Below are 23,938 nucleotides of genomic sequence, written 5' to 3'. Positions count from 1 at the left end.
ATTGCTTTAGGACAAGAGACACATTTCTTCACTCCTCCATAGACTGCATTCTATATTCATCATGAATTGTTTTTGTGTTAAACTCAAGAGTTCACACATTTTTACCAATGAATTTTGAAAACATTTCTGTATTTTACAGAAAGCGACCTCGTCCTAGAGGGCGAGTGCACGCATCCAATTTTCTGGCCTGTTGAGAACTCTAGTTTTCACCGGCTGCCGGGTGCGGCTGCACTAATAACCTTGGGTCTAGAGTATAAATGGATTGGTATCAGTCAAAAGGGAGTCAAAGGGAGACATCGAGGGAGACATCGATGAGGAAGGATGGATGGGGAACGATCAACATATGGATTGTCAGAACAGGTCAGCTCCATATATGGAGATCTAAGGGTTGAGGTTTGAGGTCAGATGTAGAGTTGCTGGCCAATATTGATGACATCAGGGATCTCCATATATGGACTTAATTGCGAGCGCAGGTCGCATTTACTATGAAATGGTGCGTTTCCCGTCAGTGTGTTGTTTGGTCAGCCCAGGACACCAAATTGTGAGCGGACACTTTGTGCAAGGTTCAGTTGGGCAAGTCATAGACATTCACGGAGAAACAGCAACAACACAGAGCAGTGGACACATGATATTCACAGAGAGACAACAACAACAAATCTGGCCAGCACGGAAAACACACGGTCAGTGGGCAAAGATAAAGTGTGTATGTGTCTCACTCGGATCGCACTGTGACACAGACACATGGCGTTAGACCCGAGACCCGCCGCTTCTAGTAAAATGATGGTCTACTGCAGTGCGGTTGTCCTCCAATTCAACTACCGGCAAATTTGGCGTTTGCTGTCTTACAGTAAACAGGTGCCCAGTGGGAAGCTAGGATTTCCTAAGTTATTAGTACTGATCTTAAGCGGACAGCCGGACACTAACAAAGGAACGATCATACATTCAACTGCCACCTGTGATTGGATTACCAATTTATCTGCGTATTGAATAGTCTGACATTTCAGAAGGAAGGGTTGCTAATACCACCACGCATTCACTGGGATGAGCAGAGTGACCTCTGGATGGAGAAGACCGGCTTAATGGAGCTTTCTTGCCAAGTCTCCATTGTCAGTGACAGTGGGTACCGTCACTAATGTGACGGATCCGAACATATTGGAAAATGGAAACGAAATTAAATGTTTCACACACGCATACATACATAAGCACAAGGACTGAAAAACACATGCAATCCTTGAATACGGAGAAGTAATATAACCCCCAGTGACCAACAATATCAGGCTGAAAGATACAAACAAGGCAAAGAAAATTATTATTTACATAAGACTGGGAGTTTGCAGCCGGAGCCTTTCCTTTCAAAATGTCACAGTAAATGCATGTGCACCAGAGGGTCAAATAGCTCTAATATTCCAATGAAATTGGCATTTGTTATGCAGCATTTATATAGCATCAACTGACTGGGTTCTGGAGGGATTGTCTAATAAATGGACACAGGGCGCCACCTGGTGTGCACTACAAGTGGTGCCAGGACTGTACCGCTGATGTGTGAGCTTGCATTCATAATCGTTTATGCATTGTGTGGAAATGTAACATGAAAGAGAGAAGAGAGCACGGTTTGGTGGGTCAGATACCTGTTTTGGCTGGTGCTGGCAGTAGGGGCGATGTCTGGGGTCAGAACATACAAGCTGTTGTTCTTGGGCAGGTGTAAACTTCTCAGCGCCGTCTGATGACACAGAGAAGCAAAACATAAGAAATGCAAAAAATGTATACAATATTTTGTTCTATAGCTGGAACATTTGAGACAATGATTTATACCTTAAATTTGAACCTGGACCCAAGTACCGGTAGTTAAATTAGATATGAAAGGAATTCGCAGATGATTTTCACTCCACTACATTCCAAAGCGTACTTTTGATTCCACTACATTTATAGGAAGGGGAAAAGCACATGAATTAACTACTTGTCTTAGGTTCACAACTTTTCGAGTAGGTGTGCTTTTTGCACTAATTTTGCTACATTCTCCAATGTCTGGCTTTAAGACATGACATGTGGCAGCCAAGTTTATGGACTTTTAATGTGTGTGTGTGTGTGTGTGTGTGTATATATATATATATATATAGTGCAGCTAGTAGGCACTAATTGATTGTTATAATTATATTCCTATTTCCTATACATTTACACTTGCCAGCCAATACATAGACATTGCTCTGAAATCGTTTGATGCGCAGTTATTACCTGCTGATGACGTTAATATCAGTCTTGACTCTTGCAGACCATTCAAACATCGATCTGTCAGATGCGCGTGCACACGCCTTTTCTTTTCAGGTGGCGGTGATCCATATTAGATCTATTGATTGGCTTACAATTTGTTGCTGCTGCTGAGTACAGTAGATTTGCAGATGTTTTTACTAAATTGTTGCATCGCAAACTCTTAAATCATAGTATGCAAGTACAGTATGAGATATAACAGCTGTTAATTGCACATGCACCGCTCTCTCTCAATAAATCATATTCACACAACAGCCATGTTGGCTTTTTGCATTGAAAAATCAAGTGGTGGTTAAGAGATAAAACGCAGTGAATGTAATGTTGTGTACTTTAGAGGGACACCCAATTGTACTTTGATGTGAACATGTACACAAAATGCATACATGTTGGCACTTGGCAGGTTTGCAAAGAGTCTAAACTCTAAAGTGTGGAAGTTAATACAATTATTCTAGGGACTAATTATTCTACAAGACATATATACAATTATTGTATATACCGGTACACTCACACTGTCAGACACATCTCCAGACTTCCATCCCTTAAGTTGCATTTTGGACGGTGGAACACCCAGCTCTGTCTGGAGGATTACTTTGATTTCACCTGGGAGACAAATCAGGGAGAATGCATAATGACAAATTAGAAAGTACTTTAGTTTAGGATTCTAAAACAACAAACGACACATGACAATACTGTTGCTGCCAAGAAGGAAAAAGGGAATCATGCATAGAGTAATGCTATTAACACATTTTGACCTGAGATCAGATTCTAAAAATGTCTTCTACATCCTGACAGTTTTCTGAAAAAGCTATGTTTCTATGTCAGTTCTTCGATTTTTCAATAGCTAAAGCATAACATAATGCTAACACCAAAAAGGGTTCCCGCCAAAAATGGGTTAACACCCATAAACGGAGGTCTCTGTCCCATCAAATAGTTACGTTCAGCGCCCAGGACGGAGATTAATCAAAAGACGGAACATTAATGATATCATAACCGAGCGCACCGCTCCACAGGCTGGGAGCGCCTGTTGGGCAACATTCAATGTCATTTCCAGGGATGTCATCCAAAGTGGTCCCCCTCCATTTTAGTGGATGAGATCGAAAATCTTAAAATGTGAATAACTCTTGATCTAAATCAATGCTTCCAATTTTAACCAAAGATTATGTTTTTGACGGCCCATCGCGGTCCCGTCGCTTGTTGTGTTAGAAGTAATCATAGCTGGGGGCACAGTTGGTAGTGCTGTCGCCTCACAGCTAGAAGGTCCTGGGTTTGATTCCCGCTCGGGACGCTGTGGGCGCTGGCGGCGTGTTTCCTCCTCTGCGTCATCAGTGCCCATACCCGAAGGCGGGGTTGGTGAAAGGGCCTTTCTGTGTGGAGTTTGCATGTTCTCCCCGTGTCCCATAGTGTAGAGGTACCCTCACAAAAAACATGCAGTAATCCTGGTCACTAAACTGCCTCCCCCTGGCCAGCCGGGGCGCCTGATGGAGGGGAAAGGAACTGGTTGGAATAACGTGTTCCTTCCACGCACTACGTCCAACCAGGGAAACTCCCCCCTGTCAGGTGTAAAAGAGCAACTTGGACACTCATGGCATGAAGGAAGCATGAGTTCAAGTCCGTTGCTCTCCCCATGTCCCCCATATAAGGGGACTAGGTTGGTGGAGGGTGTGTAGAGATTAGATGATTGACACAGGGGTGAAAAATGGGTTACAAAATCGTGGGATAAAAAATATATATATAAAAAAAAGAAGTAATCATAGCTGCCGTTGTTCGATGATCCCCTCTGGGGTGTTTTGGCTACATCTAGCTACTTCCAAGATGGCTCCGTGCCACCTTGAAATAGGCCCTGAAGCTGCAAATCGCTGGGCGCCCTGATTTAATGGACCTAAACACCCCTGGGAGTTTGGGGTGTTAAACCCACAACCTGAGGCCAATTCTAAAAATGCCTTCTACATCCTACGTTTTCTGGAAAACTTAGAAAGAAACTGACTTTTCAGGATTCCAATAAAAAAATAGCTTGTGCGTGTCACATGACCTGATGAAGATCCACAACAGGATCTAAACATTATCATTTTATTATTAAATGATAGGACATGGTGGACTGCATGCCACCATGGCATTTTTTGTTGCCGATGCCATTTTTTTATGTTTCAATGTTCATCATTTTTCCTGTAAATCTTTGGTGAATACAGCACTTTTTGGTTGGCCTTTTTTCTCCCGACTCAGTGTTAATTTCCAGCTGCTATTGTACCCATTGTGGTGTGCTGAGCTGGTTAATAATAATAAACCATATATAGCAACAACTATAGTGACACAGAGGTGTTCCCAGCTTGAAAGGTATAACAGCGTATAGGTGTAAGAGGTCTAAATGGGTTAAATACCTTGAGACTTTTCAATTCTAAACAGCATTTTTCCACCCATGCACACAACACAACTACACACACTTCTCCATGAGATGTCACTGTGCACCATTTCTTTCCTTGAGCCTCATGTTGCCATTTGTGTGTGCTGTTCTCCTCACCGACTGTGCTGCCCTCCTCCAACACAACCTCTATGGAGCGCTGTCGATACTCCACCCTGAAGTTGAGCATCCGGGGCTGTCGCTCCACAATGTGTCGTGAGGAGGGGACGATGGGGGAGGGGACGATGGGGCAGAATGCTGAGGTCGATGAGGAGGACGGTGGTGAAGATGATGAAGATGAAGAGGAAGGGGGCGGAGGAGCTGCAACTCCTGCTGCTGCCTCTGCTGCCTCTGTTGCTGCTGCTGCTTCTGATTGGCCATGGGGTCCGAACAGATTGGCCTGGCTTGCTTCACCGGAGAAGTTACTGTAGGGAGAGATGCAAATGCAGTGAAGGTTCATTCAGTGAGCACTCAATGACTTGCTGCTGTCAACCATACAAATGTTTCAGGGAAGATGGTGTACAGGTTAAACAAATCAGACAAAAAAAAAAAGCCTAATTCAGACCAAAGCCTCATTTGCAGGAAATGGTGCCAAACATCTAAAACTTAAATAACACTAACGCAGGAATAAGAAAGAAATGATCATTCAACTAAGACCAGAGACCTGAACAATCAAACATCATGTTTACCTATATGGAGCGTATTCAAATGGAAAGCTTTGATGACAAGACTATCTTTCGTATAAAGTGTGTCTGACAGTTAGAAGAGAGGATATGTATCCGTTGGGGAAATAAGTGTAGCCGTTGAAGATTCCTGCTGCTATACAGACAAACAAACGGTTTGAAGCAAGCGGCTACAGTCTCCAACCTGGGTACTAATGACCAAGATCTAGACGTCTAGGCCATTTGCTGCAATGCAGAAAAACATACTAGGCTTTTTTCCCACAAAGATTGACAGAAAACGTTTTCCTTTACGCTTTTACTCAATCCGTTCTTTATTTTGTTGGTCATGCTTTAGTCTTTGTGTTTTTCTCTCAGTCTTCGCTCCATGCCTGGGGCATGATCTCCTCCTCCCACTTTCCCACGTGGCAGTAAATTCTGTCTTTTCTCTCTCCTAACCCTGAACAAAGCCTGTACTTTATTTCTTGAAAGGTTAAAAGTATCCATCTCACTCGGAGAGGAGAGGGCTTAAAAAAGGGAAAAAGGGGGGGTACTGTATTTAATTTCCTACCGAACATAATAAATGCAACATTTTCAAGACCTCTTGACAGCCACACAGCCTCTTGAAAGTAGAAACTGTGTTTATTAACTCTTTTATAAACTTTAAATACTATATAACCATTCACCAGTGACTAGGAACAGTGACACCAACTTCAATGTCAGACTTTTAAAGGGTCCCCCTCATGACAAAAAAGATAAGATTCAAAATTAAATAATGATTACCAGTAAGTATTTAAGTATTTAATGCAAGTGATCGAGGAAGACGCAGAGAACAGTAGCAGATGGAAACAGATGATCTACTTTGGTGACCTTGATGGGAATTAGCCAATAGAAGAACTAATTCAAAACTGCCACCAACATAGGCTGGCAAAGTGTTGAGTCATATAAAATGTACTGACTAAACTTCAATCAGAAATAATCAACTCCACAGCCAGGTCTGCTAAGAATTACAGCTGGATAAAATATTGACTTCTCCAATAAGATGCATGTTGCTGCATTGTGTTGTGTCACTGTCAACACTGGGAAACAGTCACACAGAGTAGTGCACAATCGATTAAGGACATTGGAGGATATCATCTGAACAGAATGTTTTCCCAGGCTGGTAACATATGGTATAGAACAGCTTGGTCCATTATGTCTTGTCTCACATGAAGCAAGAAATCCTGATTGCACTGCACTTAAAACTTGGCATCACAACTCTGAAGGCCGTTATGCTGGCCAAGTGGCCGTTGTGGTTTGGCCCTAGTTCCACTGCCCTACATCTTCAGAGTACTATTCGCTGTGTAATCCAACATGGGTTCAAAAGCATACACATATTCCCCGGTAGCACTGTCACTTTAGAAGAGCAACAGATAGTAATCATCATTAGGTTTTAGAGGTTCCAGCATGCTGAAACTATTTTGGATGGCATGAGGAGTCTTTGTTTGGCGAATAAGACAAGCTTCTTAAAATTCCAAACCTGTGAGTTGACAAGCACACAAGGGAGGAGGAATGGCAATTTGGAATGCAACATAGCAGTAGTAACCAACTGGCTCCATTTCAGGTCACGTCACCAGAGGCAGTTTATTGGGCAATGCCAGCCCTCCTGCACCATGTGCCAGAGACTAAGTGAATGTGTGGTCACACTGCCAACGAGCCCTCATTCATAATGATGTGTGCTGCTCATTAGAAATACAAACCATCTTCTCATCTCAATGCCCAAAGGCCTGAAACATGTATTTGCATGCATTGCAAAAATACATATGCTTAGAATAGTGTGCACAACCAAGCAGCACGAAAAATAACTGATCTGCTCAGTACATTTCTGACTGTTAACTGACCATTGAAGGAAAGTGCAAAACACAAGAACAGAAGGGTTTCCTTGCAGTTGCAATGTCTTTATATTATTCCCTACAATTCATCATTTAATGCACTCCATTTCTTCTCTAGCATGTTTCACCATGTTGGTTTCATTTAGGTTCTCATATCCAGTTCACTTTGCATCTGGTCTTCATTTTGTTTCTATGCTCGTTTTAAGACCCTCTTTTGTTTTGAGATTAGAATGCTTTCATAAACCCCTATGGTTTCTAATTTCCCCCTATGGTTCCCCCTATGGTTTCTAATTTCTGATTTTATGCAATTTTCATCATCATTTTGAATGCAAAGACTAAACTTGAATAATTTAGATAACATTGTATGTCAACATACAGTTAGCTCTAATAATAACCTAATATCTTGTTCTTATAATTCTTGATGACTATTTATATGAATTTGATGTATTACCTTGTGTTGTTCTTGCTTACTGTATGTCGCTCTGGATTAAGACTGTCTGTTAAAATGCCTAAATTGTAATCCGATGACCAACCAATACCCGTTATACCCAGTCAGAGTACCCATTGTACCCTGTCAGAGTACTTGAAGCAGTCAGTCATTACCCAATATCAATATTTGGAGGCCAGCCTATGACGTCAGTACTTTTATATTGGTGACACCAGGGATGTCCCCTTTATGCCCATACATGGGCATTCTATTATTTGAGAAAATCTACAGTATAGTGCTAAACCTCAAACAACAGTGTTTCAGAATGTTCATAAGGCTTCTTATAACTATTTTAACAGCACCATGAACACAATAACTCTGCCGCAAGCATTGATAATGATTACTAGAAGAAAAAAAACTAGAAAAAGTGCCCCTCGGCCTCAGGGCACAGGTCTCCACCAGGCCAGGTCAGGTTGTGGCTTCCTGGTGGCGCTATAATAGGCCAATGTAAAAAAGGTGTCATTTCTTCTTACGCCTATGATGACAATTGGATGAATTGAGGCATTTTGTTCCAAAAATTGTTGGTGGTGCTATAACAGGCCAATGTGAAATGGGTGGGATATATTCCACAGCCTATTAGATAAGTGCGTGAAATATTTCACGTAAATTGCACACTGTGTTCATGATTTGTGGCTTTTTGTTCAAAACGGGCCAGTCCTGCAAACTTTGAAAGACAATGTTAGCCAATTAGGACGGAATATGAAATATCGGATAGATTCGTCTTGAGCACGAGAGATACAGTGTTACGATTTGCGGGATTTTGGGACATCCAGGGAGTGTGTGTGCAAAATTTGGCATCGACTGGGTTAACGGCGCCGGAGATTAGCTGGTAACAGACGGACGGACTTACACACACACGGACGGAGTGCAAAACATACTCTCTCCCCATGCCTTCGGCCTGGTGGAGACAATAAAAGCTTGGGTACCACATAGCATATAGGAACCCACATTGCTGTTCCTTGGAACAAAAACTGTAATCAGTACACTCATACTGGACTGCACTGTACTGGTACTGTACTATACTGCACAGGTACTGTACTAGTCATACTATACTACACCTACTGCAGACTACTCAATCTACTGAGTTTGGGAACCAGAGTTCCCAAAAGATACATTTCAAGTATACAATGTGTAAACACTGTCAGAGGTGTCATTTCCGAAATAACGAGATGGGTAAACAATGCTTATCCTCTACTACACCTGCCTGTTCAGTTATCCTCCACTACACCCTGCCTGTTCAGTTATCCTCCACTACACCCTGCCTGTTCAGTTATCCTCTACTACACCCTGCCTGTTCAGTTATCCTCTACTACACCCTGCCTGTTCAGTTATCCTCCACTACACCCTGCCTGTTCAGTTATCCTCTACTACACCCTGCCTGTTCAGTTATCCTCCACTACACCCTGCCTGTTCAGTTATCCTCCACTACACCTGCCTGTTCAGCCAGTCTGGTGCCGTCAACACTGTATCCACTGATTGTGGTCTGACCCCTCCATGAGTGACACTTGACATTATTAAGTCAAGTGTACCCAATTATTTACATTGATTTCTTATTTTCTTTGGGGACAAATGCAGAAACTAAATCACACGGAAGAGAATATGAGGCGATAACAATTTTCTAATAAAACTATCTACTGTAAATGGTCACTATCATATTAGCTTTCTTTTTGGAAAGCAAACCATTTGAGACCACTGAAATGTTAGGCCTGTTGTGTGTGTCAGATGTCCGGGTGGCGCAGCATAAGGTTTCTGCCCACCGTCGCAGAGCCTAGATATAGGCATTAGGCATCAGTCATGGCCGGGCACGCTTTTAGCTCTTGGTTGATTAAACCACCTGCGACATCTGATTCAAATTTGGGGTGGATTAGACGTTTGGTTCATGATTTGTGGATTTTCTTTGTACCCACCCACTAACTTCAGAAGCCGATGTACGGCCGAACGATACGCACTATCAAAATTCTGCCTGTGATGTTATAATCGGATAGGTCCAGAGATCATCTGTACCAATTATTGAGAGATTTGGGCAAAATCTGTAGGAGGAGCACAAAGTGTGTTTTGAAGAAAATTCAAATTTGGTGGATTTTTTTTCATGGCAGAAATGGGCGTGGCCTATATGGGGAGATGCTTCATGACCCAAGGAAGCCATGGACGACTTAGGGCCGATTCATACTCCTATTTTAGAGCCGAATAAAAGTCGGTTCGGCTCTGTAGAGCCTACAATTTGACGTCATTTGAGGTTCGGGGGGGCGGTACCGTCCTAAAGTCGTCTCTTCGGTGCTACTGAAAATTTCTGACGAGCCGAAATCATTTCGGCACTACAGCGCCGAAACAGTGGTAAAATAGGAGTATGAATCGGCCCTTATAGGGAAACGCGTAAAGTGGGCTGTTATATTTCATAATTATTATGAACCTCCCCCCAAGTCTTGTAAATATGGCGCTTACGGTCTCCAAGGGAAAAAATACTTCAATTGGAGCCTTAATTAGTCTTCGATCTTCCCATTATAAGTCTATGGAGAAGTTGAACTAATTTATTAATATCAATTAAACTATACAACGGATCTCTTATAATACAAAGCACACAATTCCCGATGAAGCTGTCGATTTGACATATGGCTCGAGTGCGTGCAGCAATTAAACTGTGGGAGGAGGAGTGCGGAAAAGTATCCTCATTTACAATAACAATAGTCTGGTTGCCCTGTTAGGACAACCACACTAATTAGTAAACAATTCCTGAAATGGTAGGCCTACTTATCATTGGTATTCACATACTCACCTTTTTATCATCATCATCTGGCTGACCATTTAATTGCACAAAATAATTTCTTAATCACTTAATCACTTTGGAAAACATATAACATCTGTGAGTTTGACATACTACACTGATAAATACAGCATACAGTTAGCATTGATTGAAGAATTATCGCTATTGTCGCCGTGGCGACTTGGTAAACTGGGTAAAGTGAGCCTTCCTCATGCTAGATGAAAAGCAGCAGCTGCCGACTTCAGAAGACGTGCTCGTCTACACGCTCCCACATACCAGTGACATGGACGAGTAAACTCGGAGCTAGGACTCAAGTTCTAATCCGATGCTTGTCATGTCTTGCATGTCTAGACCCCTTCTCTCTGACCTCGATTTCATGTCATTCTACTCTACTGTATAATAAACCAAAACATATCTTTAAAAGTGTGCATTGTCTGAAGGTCTGTTACCAGCTCAGATATGGCTGTGGGGTGGAATGTGATTGGCAGTGACTTTCTGAGTCAAGATGAATTTAAAAGACAAATATTATGGAATATCTGGACGCTGGCCGGGCATACATCTTGCATCTAAATGGATTAATGACAGTATATATAAATAACACTTGTACAAAAAACATACTCAAGTCTAAAATCTGAAATCAAAACAAAAGCACCTAGCCAGAGCGGTCACTAAAAATGCTGTGCCTTTCAACTGAACATGTAGAGGTGGTGTGTTACCTTTGCAAGATCCCATTCTCCTGTGGTATCACACCGTTGATGGCTGCCTGCAATCAGAAATTAGAATACATATCCAAGTTAAGTATTTCCTTGATTTACCTTTTGATGGCAGTACTGAACACAGCATATTTATACAATGCTCATACTGTGAGTATGGTATTGTATGGTCAATACGTGGTCAGACACGAGGTAAAGATTATTATTTGCAAGATTAAGATCAATCCCCTGAACAAGAGCAATTAGCTCAATATGAATCTGCACTTATGCATGAAACCGTGTTCAAATTTGGGGTAGAAGAGGAAAGTTACCTAGTGCAGCTTTAAGTCATGTTGCAACTTGCAGTGTTTAATGTTTATACCACTAATGCTGGACTTCGGACCATTTTAGGTACATATTTAATACAGAGGAACAATGATTGAAAAATGGCATTATGAGAACTTGGGGGCTATTTGAAACTTATCAGGCTGAACAAACAGTAGCACGACAGTTTTAACAGGTAACAACAGTACCTGCTGTGAGTTTGTTTCAAGCTTTTGTTAGAAAAGCTGATTCAACTGAATACTACTAGAACATACTGCACACCTTAGACCAACTGAACTGAATTGTTCTGTGACAAACTAACCATTGGTTGTGTTATATAACAGAAAACTGGATGGATGTACTGTATTGACAACAGAATCACTGTATCGTAGTTATGAGAATAACTGTATAGGCATTGTTGCACTTTTGAGCATATCATTTACAGGGTTCCTACATATTTTTCATTTTAAAATGCTATACATTTCCAGACTCAGATTTCCTGAATGCTGTAAATTTTTCAGACCATATTTGACATTTGAGTATAAATAGCTAGATGTTTATTATGTAAATAAATGCATTTAAGCAACTGTTAACATATGTTACACTCTGACTGACTATATGCTATGTATGTTGCCAATAATTGCAAAAAGATTGTAGCTACGCACTGTAGCCCATACAAATCTATTAACCACTAAAGCCCGATTCATACTTTGTCGTGTGATGATGTCAAGTAGTGAAAATAGCAGATCTCCAAGCTCACAATGTACCGTGATGTGCTGTAGATTGGCTATTTAAAAATATATCTTTTCGTCTATAATGTCATGCGCAAATTAGGGACACCGGGTTTAAAGTGGTAACACCAAACTGTAAATTGAAATAACTGTACACCTATAAGCCCTAGTACAGTAACATAACTTTGTACAATTCACCAGTGAACTAGAAGAGAGAACTTAAGTCCTGTAATTAATCGACCAATTATGTTTTTTCAGTGGCCGATGCCAGTATTTACGAAATGCTGCCTGCTCCAGGACACCATGAAAAACCCTTGTATGATCTTTTTTTTAATTCTTAATTTGATATTTTAGAAGACAAAATAGGGACAATAGTCTGGGTACAAATATGTATCTATACTCTTTTTTCCATACTCATCCAGATCTGAAAATTACGCAAATCAAATATATATCCATGTTTTACACATTGTACAACCTGACCGCCCTGACACTAAGACTTGCACAATATAAGCCACACACTTCCTTTGTCAAGACCACCAGCTACTGATCTGCAAGTCATCAGATTTAACGGTGCAATGAGCCCTGGTCTGAGTGTCTGTCCAGGCGCTTTTTGGGCTAGGGCTTCTGCTGCTGCTGCATGCTTTGTACACCTGCAAATGCAATGCAACACCAATGCAAAGCAGCAATAATCTAAATATAGTTATCATGCCTTCTAACACACAATTAACAGTAAAGGCCTATTTCTTCTTCAGAATGATTATCTGTTTGCCAGACAATGGACCCTTCCCTAAACCCCACCCCAAAAGTGATTGTCCAATGCCAATCAAAATAGTTTAGCAACCGATGCTAAAAGATGGCATATTGTCTGGCAGGCTTCAGTCATCTCATAGCTGTCAATGTTATTTTGTATGGCTGTGTTGTTCAACAGATACATACACAGCTTAAGGAATGTTACATGACTCACCCACCCAGGTGATGGCAATAATACTAATCATCGTAGTCATGCACTTCATTACTCCTGTCAGACTTAAAGTTGATTGAGTTGGATACTGTTTCTCCCTCTTTTTTGTCATCAAAGTTTATTGATTTTTCAATAACAAAATTCACATGACTTACATAAAAAGACAAGAAAAACTGTATCTCCACTTAACATTTCCTCATATTTCTAGTTTATTGAAATAATGTCATGCACATTTTCCAGTGCATAGCCTACTGCAGACCTTTTTGACTAGATTTAGAACACATTTTGAAGATCTTGCTACTGAAATGATCGATTCTTTATACGGAGAAATCCAGTAATTTAAAGGGCCATTTCACCCCTTTTTCAACCAGATAATTTGAATGATTGGGAGACAAGAAACACTTTCCTGGGGTTTTTTATGCATGTAGAATATGTGTTTTTAGATATTGTAGCATTTCAAAGTGGCAGTGATGTCAGACAGACACTGATCTCACTTCTTTCCTGGACTCATGCAAGGTTAATTAAATAAGGTTGGGAAGCGAAGACCGTACGGTGGACTCCATGTTGGTCCCTGGAAGGAACGAAACATGCACAATTGAGACCAAGGAAGCTGAACGCGGAAGTGTTGGCTGCATATACATTGACACGAAGGTAGACAGGAACGCCCACAAACCTCACATCCGGGTTTAGCCTTGGCTAAAGGAAATGGTCTTCCCCATAGTTATAATAGCGTACGATCCTTTGGATCACTTTCAGAGCGATTTGTTGATGATAGAAATATTGACAAATGACAACCAAGAAAAATCCATCAGAAGGACATCTGGAATGCAATCGTTCAGTCGCCCTCGGAAAGTTGACTTATTATTAAGTATACGAGATGATTTAGCCATGGTTCACATGGCGCTGGTCTGTCACGTCTTCAAGCGTGCCCCATGACGATTATAAAACCATTTCGTCTCTGCCCCTGATGACACAAGTCTGTGTGAAATGTATAGCCCATTGCGCATGTTTCTTTCCTTCCAGGGAGCAACATGGAGTCCACCGTACGGTCTTCGCTTCCTGTCCTGTTTTAATAGTCCTTGGACTCATGGAAGCTTAGAGAAGGAAAGGAAATGGTCGCATGACTGGGCTGCTTCCACTTTCATGGGAGCCAAAAATTGCACCGGAAGTTCAATGAATCAGTGAACGGAGCCGGCTGGCCCAGCTCATAACAAACATTATTTCTGAACAATTGTCAAATAATCGGTTCAATCACTTGCTTTTCGTTTTCGTGTTACTTGTCTTCTGTTATTTTCCGGAAGCGATTACTTCACAAAAATAGTGTTCATGAGCTGGTCACTGAGCTCTCATTGACAACAGTGCATTCGGCCGAACTTCCGGGTGTAGTTTGGCTCCCATGAAAGCATCCATGAAAGTGTCATGGCGCAGCCCAGTCATGTGACCATGTCCTTTCCTTCTCTAAGCTTCCTTGCCTGGCCTCTACATGTCTCAGTAAGGGTATGAGTACACCTAGGATTCCATGCGCGGCCAAAAGCTGCTGTATTCCGGCGTCTCTTCTGGGGTTTTTTAGACAGCTGGTGGAAGGAAATTAAGCTCCACCCACGCGGCAGATTGCCGCGTCGGCCAGATTCCCGGAAAAGCTTGCCCCAGCGGCATTCTGCCGCGTGGGTGGAGCTTAATTTCCTTCCACCAGCTAAAACCCATGAAGAGACACCGGCAGACAGCGGCTTTTGGCTACGCATGGAATCCTAGGTGTGTCGGCGGTGTAAGACAGCCATCTCCCTCTCCACAAGGTTTGGTGAGTGCAGCAAAGCATTATGGTCATTGTAGTAAATTAGTAATACAGCAGTGAGACCAGTGTCCATGACATCACAGACACTTTGAAATACTAAAATATAAAAAAACACAAATTACCCACATAAAAACCCCAGGAAAGTGTGTCTTGTCTAACAAATCATTAAAATAAGATCTGGTTGCAAAAGGGGTGAAGTGGCCCTTTAACATTCAACTCAATGGGTGAGAAGCACAACCTGCCAGACCATGTTCTGACAGAGTGGAGTGGGTGGGTCCATTACTCAAACTTGGCAGAGCTGAGCATATTCTATTTCCCAATTCACAGTTAAGTTAATGTTACTTTCCCCCACACTTCTCATTCTCCTAGTATGAATCTTCTCAGTGCACTTTCCAACATCCAAACAAGCAAAAGCGTCACCCATGATGACGTCTCACTAACTACTGGAGACAGTATGACTATAAAAATAATAATGTGACTATTGCATAAGAGGACAGGAGAACTGAATATAACTTGACTCTGAAAGCTTCACATGTAATGATTCAACAGTTACCCAATGTCTACCCCCGATGATGTGTGAACTTACCACTAGATCCCAGTTATTGAGTTCTAGCAAAGTGATTGCCTCTGCAATGTTGTCAATTCCAGTGCAAGCCTGTGAAGTAGAAGTCAAGAAAGACAATTCAGAATGTGAAAATACTTTGCTGCCAAGTGTGAGCAAAATGCAATGATTTGCTTTGGCTTCTGGCACAGTTCCAGACATAAAAAGTGTAACCCTTAGCACAAAACCACAAACATATATGACTCTCCTTAGCGCAATATACATTAATGCATGAGGCAGCAGGCTAAAAAGAAAATAGACAGCACTCACAAATCAATGTTTAGGTTGTGGCAGATGACATTAACACAATATGTGATGTCACAATGGGCAGGTGAAAGAGCAAGTATTGGTCCAGTCGGTGTATCTCAAGTGGTCTTGATGAATACAGTGGAAGTCAGTTTATGTTATGGTGTAGCTAGTAGTGCAACTTTATGCCTAGCCGGTGGCCAAGTAGAAATAACAATCAAAGCCAACCGTATAAGTTATTATATAATTATAAGTACTTACTTTACTTAAAACAAGGAAGCGACTGTATAATCTAGTCTCTAATGTTACGGCATGAAGGGGGTGAATTGGGGACACTGAAGCAGTGGAACACCTCAGGGAAAAGGATAGAAAGCCAAATGTGATCATACATCACCTTTTATATTAATAGAAAATTAACTATGTCTTCATTAACCCTCTGGCATTTTGTTACAAAATGACTATCATTTTTCATCAGGGCTGATATGTTGGCTGACTCAAGTTATGTCTACACAAATACTTTTTGTGTCAATAAAAATATTTAAACTAAAATTTGCAGAGGCATAGTACTGCTGCATAGTGCATACATAAACTGTTCAAAATGCTCTCACTGTAAAGAAAGCATTGCAGGCCCGGGCCGCTGAGGAAGCGGTCTGGGCACCTAGGCTGCAATGTAGCCTGACAGTGTGTGGCAGGTTCGAATCCAGATCCAGACCACCTTTGCTTTTCAGTATTCCAAATTCAGTCTGTGATAGTTCATTTTACGTCTGTGAATTGATTTAATAAGAGCATGACACAAATGACTGGCCTATCTCAAAATCTATTCATCACTAAACCACTTAAACCTTTGAGTGGTTTAGTGGTTTAGTGATGAATGCACAAGTCTCTGCTGCTGACAGCTGCCTCCCTAGCCTGTAGGTGATGTGACAAATATCACCCTCCCCGCCCAGCTTCCCTCGCCCTAACATAGATTTCGAACCCACAACGTCCATGGTGTTGGGCAAGTTTGGTGTATCTTTTGGTGTCTGTAGCTGAAACTCTTAACCAATTGAACCTTACCCTTGCATCCATATTTTGGGGGAAACATCCGGCAAAAATAGCAGATCTACAATTTAAATGCATCACGATGCGTTGTGAACTTGTAGATAGTCCATTTCTGGCAAAGATATAGTCTAAAAACAGGAGGGGGGTCTAGTATGAGGTCTATACTAGGCTGCTACTGCTATGCTAGTAGTAATTAAGTGATAACACATCCTAAAGATTTAAGATGAATTTATTAACTGTGTCTAAATTACCTGGGCAAAAGGTTTTAACTGGAGCTATTGCAGTTCAAATGACTACCTATGACAATGGTGAGAACAATACATTTTGATATTACATGGTCTAACTAAGGTATCATAATCATCTAGGTTTATTATGCTTCGGCAACGTTTGTCTTTTGTCATTAAGATATATACTGAACTCTTCAGGAGGCTAAGCAGAAGAGGTCATCAACATCATCATAAATTAATTCAGTCACTTTCAGTTTAACCTTAAATATTCTCTAAAGAGCTGGATTCTGGAATGATACAGAGTAACTCGGCATCCTGACGTCCTGCGCTTGCAACTAAACTCGGGCTAATGGCTGCCCCTGGTTTGCGACCTAAACAATAGCATAACAGCTAACGTTAGGTGGAGAATCAGTTAGCCAATGCTACATGTTAACCATAGATAACGCCGGGGACATTAGTTGCGTTTAAATGACATGGTGCAATGGCAACTAGCCAACTTGTTGTCCTAACCAAGTTATACTTAATTTACCATGTATATGTTTAATACATGACTGATGACATCTCTCTCCGTGTTAACGTGTTGTCTTGTCACAAAGCAAACCTGCCACTACATCACTGGCTGGATAGGTTCTTTTGGCTTTACATTTTATTACGTCGTATATTCAACTTAAACGCGTCGTGTTTGTTGAGATATGGTCGCGCGAGTAATAATTAGCCTTTAACTAACGTGGACAAGTACCTCTCCCGAGACGTCACCCGCCAACATCGGAATATGTGACACAACTAATGAGCACAAACGTCAATCCACACCGTTTTGTTGGTTGTTGTGTTTATGTGGATAATAGGACGGCTAACGGCTAACTGCATTCTGTTTCAGTTAGCTGTCAGACGGCTATAGCTAGCAGAGCTCAGCTCCAGTCCCACTGTGAGTCAGCTGTGTGTTATTGTTGTTGTTGTTGTTGTTGCTCCTGCTGCTGCTGCTGCTGACACGTATGACAATCCTGCTGCAGCTGATAAGACTTACTGATCATATGCGTTTAGTGCCGAGTGAAACGTTTGATTCTGGGAGAGAAGAACCCACCTGAAAGTCAGCCAGAATCATCTCTCGGTCCATGTTGCTGGTGTCGCCGCTATCGGAGGCCATGGCAATGACTGGCTAAACGCTGTTCTTTCCCTGGTGCCTACACCGCTTGTCTGTTGTCTCACAGACAGGAGGTGACTGAACAATGTTTACGATGAACTTAGGTCAGACGTGGCGATCCGTGGGGGCTTCGTAAAATGCAAATATTACACGCTGTACCGTCTAACTAGTTCCAGAAAAATCTCAGAATATGTAAACTCCAATGTTCCCTCTACAATGTTATTCTCTACTAGCCCATTCTTCTTTTCTTCTTCTTCTTCTGAGTTTCCGGCAGACTAGACGGTCGGAGGCGTATTGCTGCCTCCCACAGTTGGTCTTTGGTACTGCCCACTGTTTTTATATTATCTGACCTTACAGCGCTGATGTTCCACAGGTCAGATTTCTAATAGAAATGCAGGATGGCCCAGTAGGCAGTAGCACATCAGGGAACGTCACATTTATCTCAAAAGTGTACCCAAAGCACTACAAATCATTGATTGATCGATTGATTGAAGCATTTATTAACAGATTGGAGAATTACAGTACATTTCAAGCACAACTCAATACAAAACTGTTAACTCTGGACGACACCATAAACCATTACACTTGTTTACAATAGGTTCCACCATGTTCAATTCATCATAACATTTAGCGACGTACAAATATACACTTCTATATAGCCAAAAACAGGAAATCATCATAGAGGGGGTAAAAAGGGGAAAAAAAGAGGGGAGGGTGGGGGATTCAGATATTACGGGGGGGGGGCAGTTTCGAATTGCAGCCGTCCGTAGGTGCCCTTTGAGAGCGGTTTTGAAGGAGTCAAGGGATTTGCATGTCTTAATGACTGGCGTTCCACATTTTGGTGGCATAGGAGAGAAATTAATTTAGTCCCTTGACTCCCTTGTTTGTGCCAAATCTGGGTTGCACATGGTTTGTTGAACTCCCTCTGGTGTTGTGGTGATGTGGACTTTGTTGACATTAAGGAAGTATTTAGACATAGGTACATGGGTATCTTGGTGGTGTATCGAATCTTGTGGACCAGACCCATTGCAAGATATTGTACTCTGTCGTCAACCCTAAGCCATTCCAGCATGTCAAATTGGGCAGGGTGAGGTGGGTTCGGGGAGTGAGGCTAAGTAGTAGTTTGTTTTGGGAAGTCTGGAGCCTTGTTTTCATGTGCTGTACAGTTCCTGCCATTCAACTTAACTTCACTTTATTGTCACATATAAGGGTGTACATTTTTCGGTGAAATTGCTTAAGTTCACGCTACCCATGAATTGCAGTTTATACTTACATCTTAAATGCTAGAGTAAAACTATCAAATATGCATGCAATGTTTGGGAAAGGGTGTGTTTTCACAGTAAAATATCTGTGTACAAGTTATAGTGTCAATGAAATGGGGGATGTAAGTTGTAACTGATTGTATGTGGCATGGCCAGACTAATATCACTGTGTAGATATTTAAGTTTTTTAGTTTTAGTTTTTCCTGCAACAGATTCGTCTGGTTTCCAGGCTAAATGACATGATGACAGGCACAATGCTTGTCCAGCAGCCTGAAGACATGGCAGTGGAAACTTGGTTGTCTGGTAAGTGTCTTTGGGATACATCACTGAGGATACATCCCAGGTGCATCCATGCAATGTCTTTTTGTTTGACTTATTATATTTATAGTGACTCAGGAATAGACTGTGACAACCAGGAATAGTCTGGTGACCACTGGAGAAATGGCTGGCAGCCGGAATGTAGACGGCACCCGGGAGCAGTATGGGTTGGCGCCTTTACAGTCTATAGGCCCTCATTTATCAACCGTGCGTACGCCAAAATATGGGTGCACGCCGAAATTGCCGACATTTTTGACATTTACCATTTCCGCCAAAGCTTGAAATTGAACGTGACAACGTTGAAAATCCACGTTTGCTCCTCAGCTGGCGTACGCATTTTTTTCTGTCTTACACAAGCGGAGCAGCCTTGTCTGAACTGCTGACACTGTCACAGGCATCTAAACATATGTTTTCACTCCTAAAATGTTAATATATTGTTAATATGTTAATATGAACATCCCACTCCACTGACACATGCCTTCTCTATTTGAGCGACCACATCAAACACGAGGTGGATGCTGGAAAATACTGCGGCATGGTCATGCTGGACCTCCAAAAGGCTTTTGACACCGTGAACCACTCCATACTGGTTAACAAGCTTAAAGCTATTGGTTTTGATAGCACATCAGTGAGCTGGATGCAATCCTACCTGGAGGGGAGAGAACAGATGGTGGAAGTGAACGGAACACTGTCCCCCCCCCTCCCAGTGAGCTGTGGCGTCCCACAAGGAAGCATACTAGGGCCTTTACTGTTCCTAATATATGTAAACGACATGACTTCAGCTTGTGACTGCAACTTGTTCCTGTTCGCAGACGACTCAGCACTGCTGGTCTCGGACAGGAACAAACTGCAGGTTGAAAAGACCCTCAGCTCTGAACTCGGTAGAATCTGCACCTGGCTCGCTGATAACAAACTATCCTTACACCTGGGAAAAACTGAATCCATTCTCTTCGGATCAAATAGTAATCTCAAAAAGGCAGATGGCTTCTTGGTTAGAGTTGGTGATGATATTATCACACGGAAGGATCAAATTACCTACCTAGGTTCCATCCTGGAGGCCAATCTTTCCGGTGATAAGATGGCCACCAACGTAATCAAAAAAGTCAATCAAAGAACAAGATTCCTCTACAGGATCTCCTCACTGGTCGACAAAAACACCTTGAAGACCTTAACAGGAGCCCTTGTACAAGGTTTCTTTGACTATGCATCCACCTCCTGGTACCACAGCACCTCAAAGGCCCTTAAAACAAGGCTCCAGACCTCCCAAAACAAACTGGTCAGGCTCCTACTTGGCCTCACCCCCCGAACCCACCTCACCCCTGCCCACTTTGACAGGCTGGGATGGCTTAGGGTCGACGACAGAGTACAGCATCTTGCAATGGGTCTGGTCCACAAGATTAGATACACCACCAAGATACCCATGTACCTGTCTAAATACTTCCTTAATGTAAACGAAGTCCACACCCACAACACCAGAGGGAGTGCAACAAACCATGTACAACCCAGATTCGGCACAAACAAGGGACTAAATTCTTTTCGCTCCTATGCGACCAAAATGTGGAACGCCCTACCAACAGTCATTAAGACATGTGAATCCCTTGGCTCCTTCAAAACTGCTCTCAAAGGGCACCTACGGATGGCTGCAATTCGAAACTGGCCTCTGTAAAAGCTGAATTTGTATCTGGATTGTACTATGTTTTTGTATGGACGTGGTGTTGGGTGCCTGCACATATGCACACATGGCATCAACGCATGGTGTTGTGTGCAGGCGCCCTACACTCTGTCTTTGTACTATGGATTGTACTATGTTTTTGTATGGACGTGGTGTTGGGTGCCTGCACATATGCACACATGGCATCAACGCATGGTGTTGTGTGCAGGCGCCCTACACTCTGTCTTTCGTTTTCTTTTCTTTTATCCCCCTGTTCCCCTCACTGTATATATACTTTTTTTCCCTTTTCGCTTCCTATATGATGAATTCCTGTTCTGTTCTTTAACTACATAGAAGTGTCTATTTGTTTGTCTCTAAATGTTTTGATGAATTGAACAATGTGGACCCTGTTGTAAACAAGTGTAAGGCTTAATTGGGTCGTCCACTCACAGTTAACAGTCTTTGTATTGAGTTTGTGCTTGAAATGTACTGTAATTCTGCAAACTGTTAATAAAGATTTCAATCAATCAATCAATCAATCAATATAAAACGGTATGTGTATGTAAAAAACAAAAGAGAGATTTCCAACTTTACAAGTAATTAAAATCGCGCAATTAAAAACAATATAACATGTTTACAATGTATTAGTTTGTGCTTAATCAAACACTTGTTATGCGAGCGCACTTGTGAGATGATTTTGGAGCGCATGCGGACGCGCGGTGATGCGGCATATGCGATTATGATATTATTATTTTTTTAAAGGCATGAATGGACTGCACGCCTTTATTTCCAAGTGACAATGACAAGCATACAATACAGCTTGCCTATTTGTAGTAAGTACTAGCAGGCTATAGGCGTAAGGGGCTTAATCATTCACCATTTATAAGTGCTTAGACAGTTTTGACAGTTCAGATAAAAGCGAGATCATTTTCGGGGCTCGGGAGGACGGGACCGCGGCGTGCGTCGCCAACACATACCAGCGCAAGCGGCAAGCCTTCATCCATATGTTTATGATTCGTTCATCAATGATCAAATCACTACATAAACGTTGATTGTGAGCTGCCTTGACGACATGATAGCCTATCTCTCATGCAGGCATGTCACCCACAGGACTTTAATATCACAGCAGTGCGCAGTATCACGCCTTCGCCGTGCACTGCGCACGAATGGGTAAAATTAATATAGGCCAGCCTACAAAAACTAATTCCATTCATGGCGATGCGATGTCGATGTGTCATGTATATGCGTGCATGCGTGGACATGACAGCAAAGCAAGCGAGGTGAGAGGAAAACAGACAGGGTAGGCCTACAACTTTATTTAATTCATGCAGGTGTTCGTTCTTTATTTAACAAGACACCAGTGACCAGTGGGCTTGCAAGTTGCGTGTGCTTCTGCGTGTGTGTGTGTGTGTGTGTGTGTGTGTGTGTGTGTGTGTGTGTGTGTGTGTGTGTGTGAGAGAGAGGTGCGTGAGGCGGGCAAGGCACGGGAGAAACCTTTTTTCCATAGTAAAAACTTGTTTCCATGGTTCCCACAGGTCGTAATTCATGTGTTCAGTCGCAAAAACGAGGGCGAGGCTTGATTTCATAGGGCGTGCCAGATAGATTTCAGCCGTCACATTTATTAACGTCAGAACGAAATTAAGGAAGGATCAGCTGTTTGCGATCACTTTATAAATGCCGTGGCGACGTGGGTGTACTACGAAACCTGCACTCAAATCTGTGGCAGATTTTACACTCGATTGATAAATGAGGGCCTAAGGTTGGCGCCCCTTGCAGGCTGTGTCTTCCGTGAGGAAGAAGCCCAACAAACAAACCCACTGCAGTGAGGACTTTAGGAGGGCCATTCATGCCACAAGAGGAGCCTGCAACACCACCATGGGCCAGGTGGAGCCTGCAGAACCTCGAGAATGCTCGAGAATCTACCACTCCTGAATGAGGTGCCTGGTGCTGGGAGTGCAGGAGTGGACCTGGTGAGACGTAGGAGGGGCCCGGAAAGGTGTCAACCCACAGAGCTTAGTCCTTCCACGCGCCAGATTGATGCGATCCTCCCGCATACCCAGTCCTGGAAGAGTAGTTCAGGAGGAACGGATTGTGTGGCCCTGGTTTTTCCCTAATGGGACTGATCGAGGGTAGCTACAGGACTTGATCACCCCTGGCTGGGTCACCTGAGTGAGGGGTATGATGTTGCGAGACCCGAAACCCAGATGACCTTGGTATACATTACTGAGGATACGTCCCAGGTGCATCCATGCGATATTTTGTAGATGATCCAGGCACTTAGCCATGACCTTGGCATATATTACCGGTGGATAAGCTCATCCTCTGTAGCACTCTGTTGTCGAGGCTGTGATGCAGCTAGACAGGATACTTTGGGTGGTGCTGCACGACCTGAGGATGCGAGAGCCACCTAAGCCTGTAGAACGTTGACATTGTTGGGCCATTTTCACCACATCACCACACACGAATATGGCCTCAGATACGATCCCAGTCTGCCCATGCATGCATGTGTCGAT

The 23,938-nt window shown here is 42.5% G+C and overlaps 1 protein-coding gene across 1 annotated transcript in view; it reads right to left on the bottom strand.

Moving 5' to 3' along the window:
- faf1 (Fas (TNFRSF6) associated factor 1) overlaps positions 1-18,437 on the bottom strand; it is an 87,093-nt gene extending 68,656 nt beyond the window's left edge. The window contains exons 1-6 of the mRNA XM_080770716.1: positions 18,135-18,437; positions 15,525-15,593; positions 11,155-11,201; positions 4,781-5,085; positions 2,774-2,865; positions 1,629-1,720 (exon numbers count right to left, since the gene is read on the bottom strand). Of these exons, the coding sequence (XP_080626842.1) occupies positions 1,629-1,720; positions 2,774-2,865; positions 4,781-5,085; positions 11,155-11,201; positions 15,525-15,593; positions 18,135-18,197 (668 nt within the window). The 5' untranslated portion in view covers positions 18,198-18,437. The remainder of the gene's footprint in view (positions 1-1,628; positions 1,721-2,773; positions 2,866-4,780; positions 5,086-11,154; positions 11,202-15,524; positions 15,594-18,134) is intronic.
- Between the last annotated feature and the right edge of the window lie 5,501 nt (positions 18,438-23,938).

The sequence above is a fragment of the Protomyctophum bolini genome (assembly GCF_963924005.1).
Source record: "Protomyctophum bolini genome assembly, chromosome: 8".
Lineage (NCBI taxonomy): Eukaryota > Metazoa > Chordata > Actinopteri > Myctophiformes > Myctophidae > Protomyctophum > Protomyctophum bolini.
This window is presented reverse-complemented; position numbering and strand designations above follow the sequence as displayed.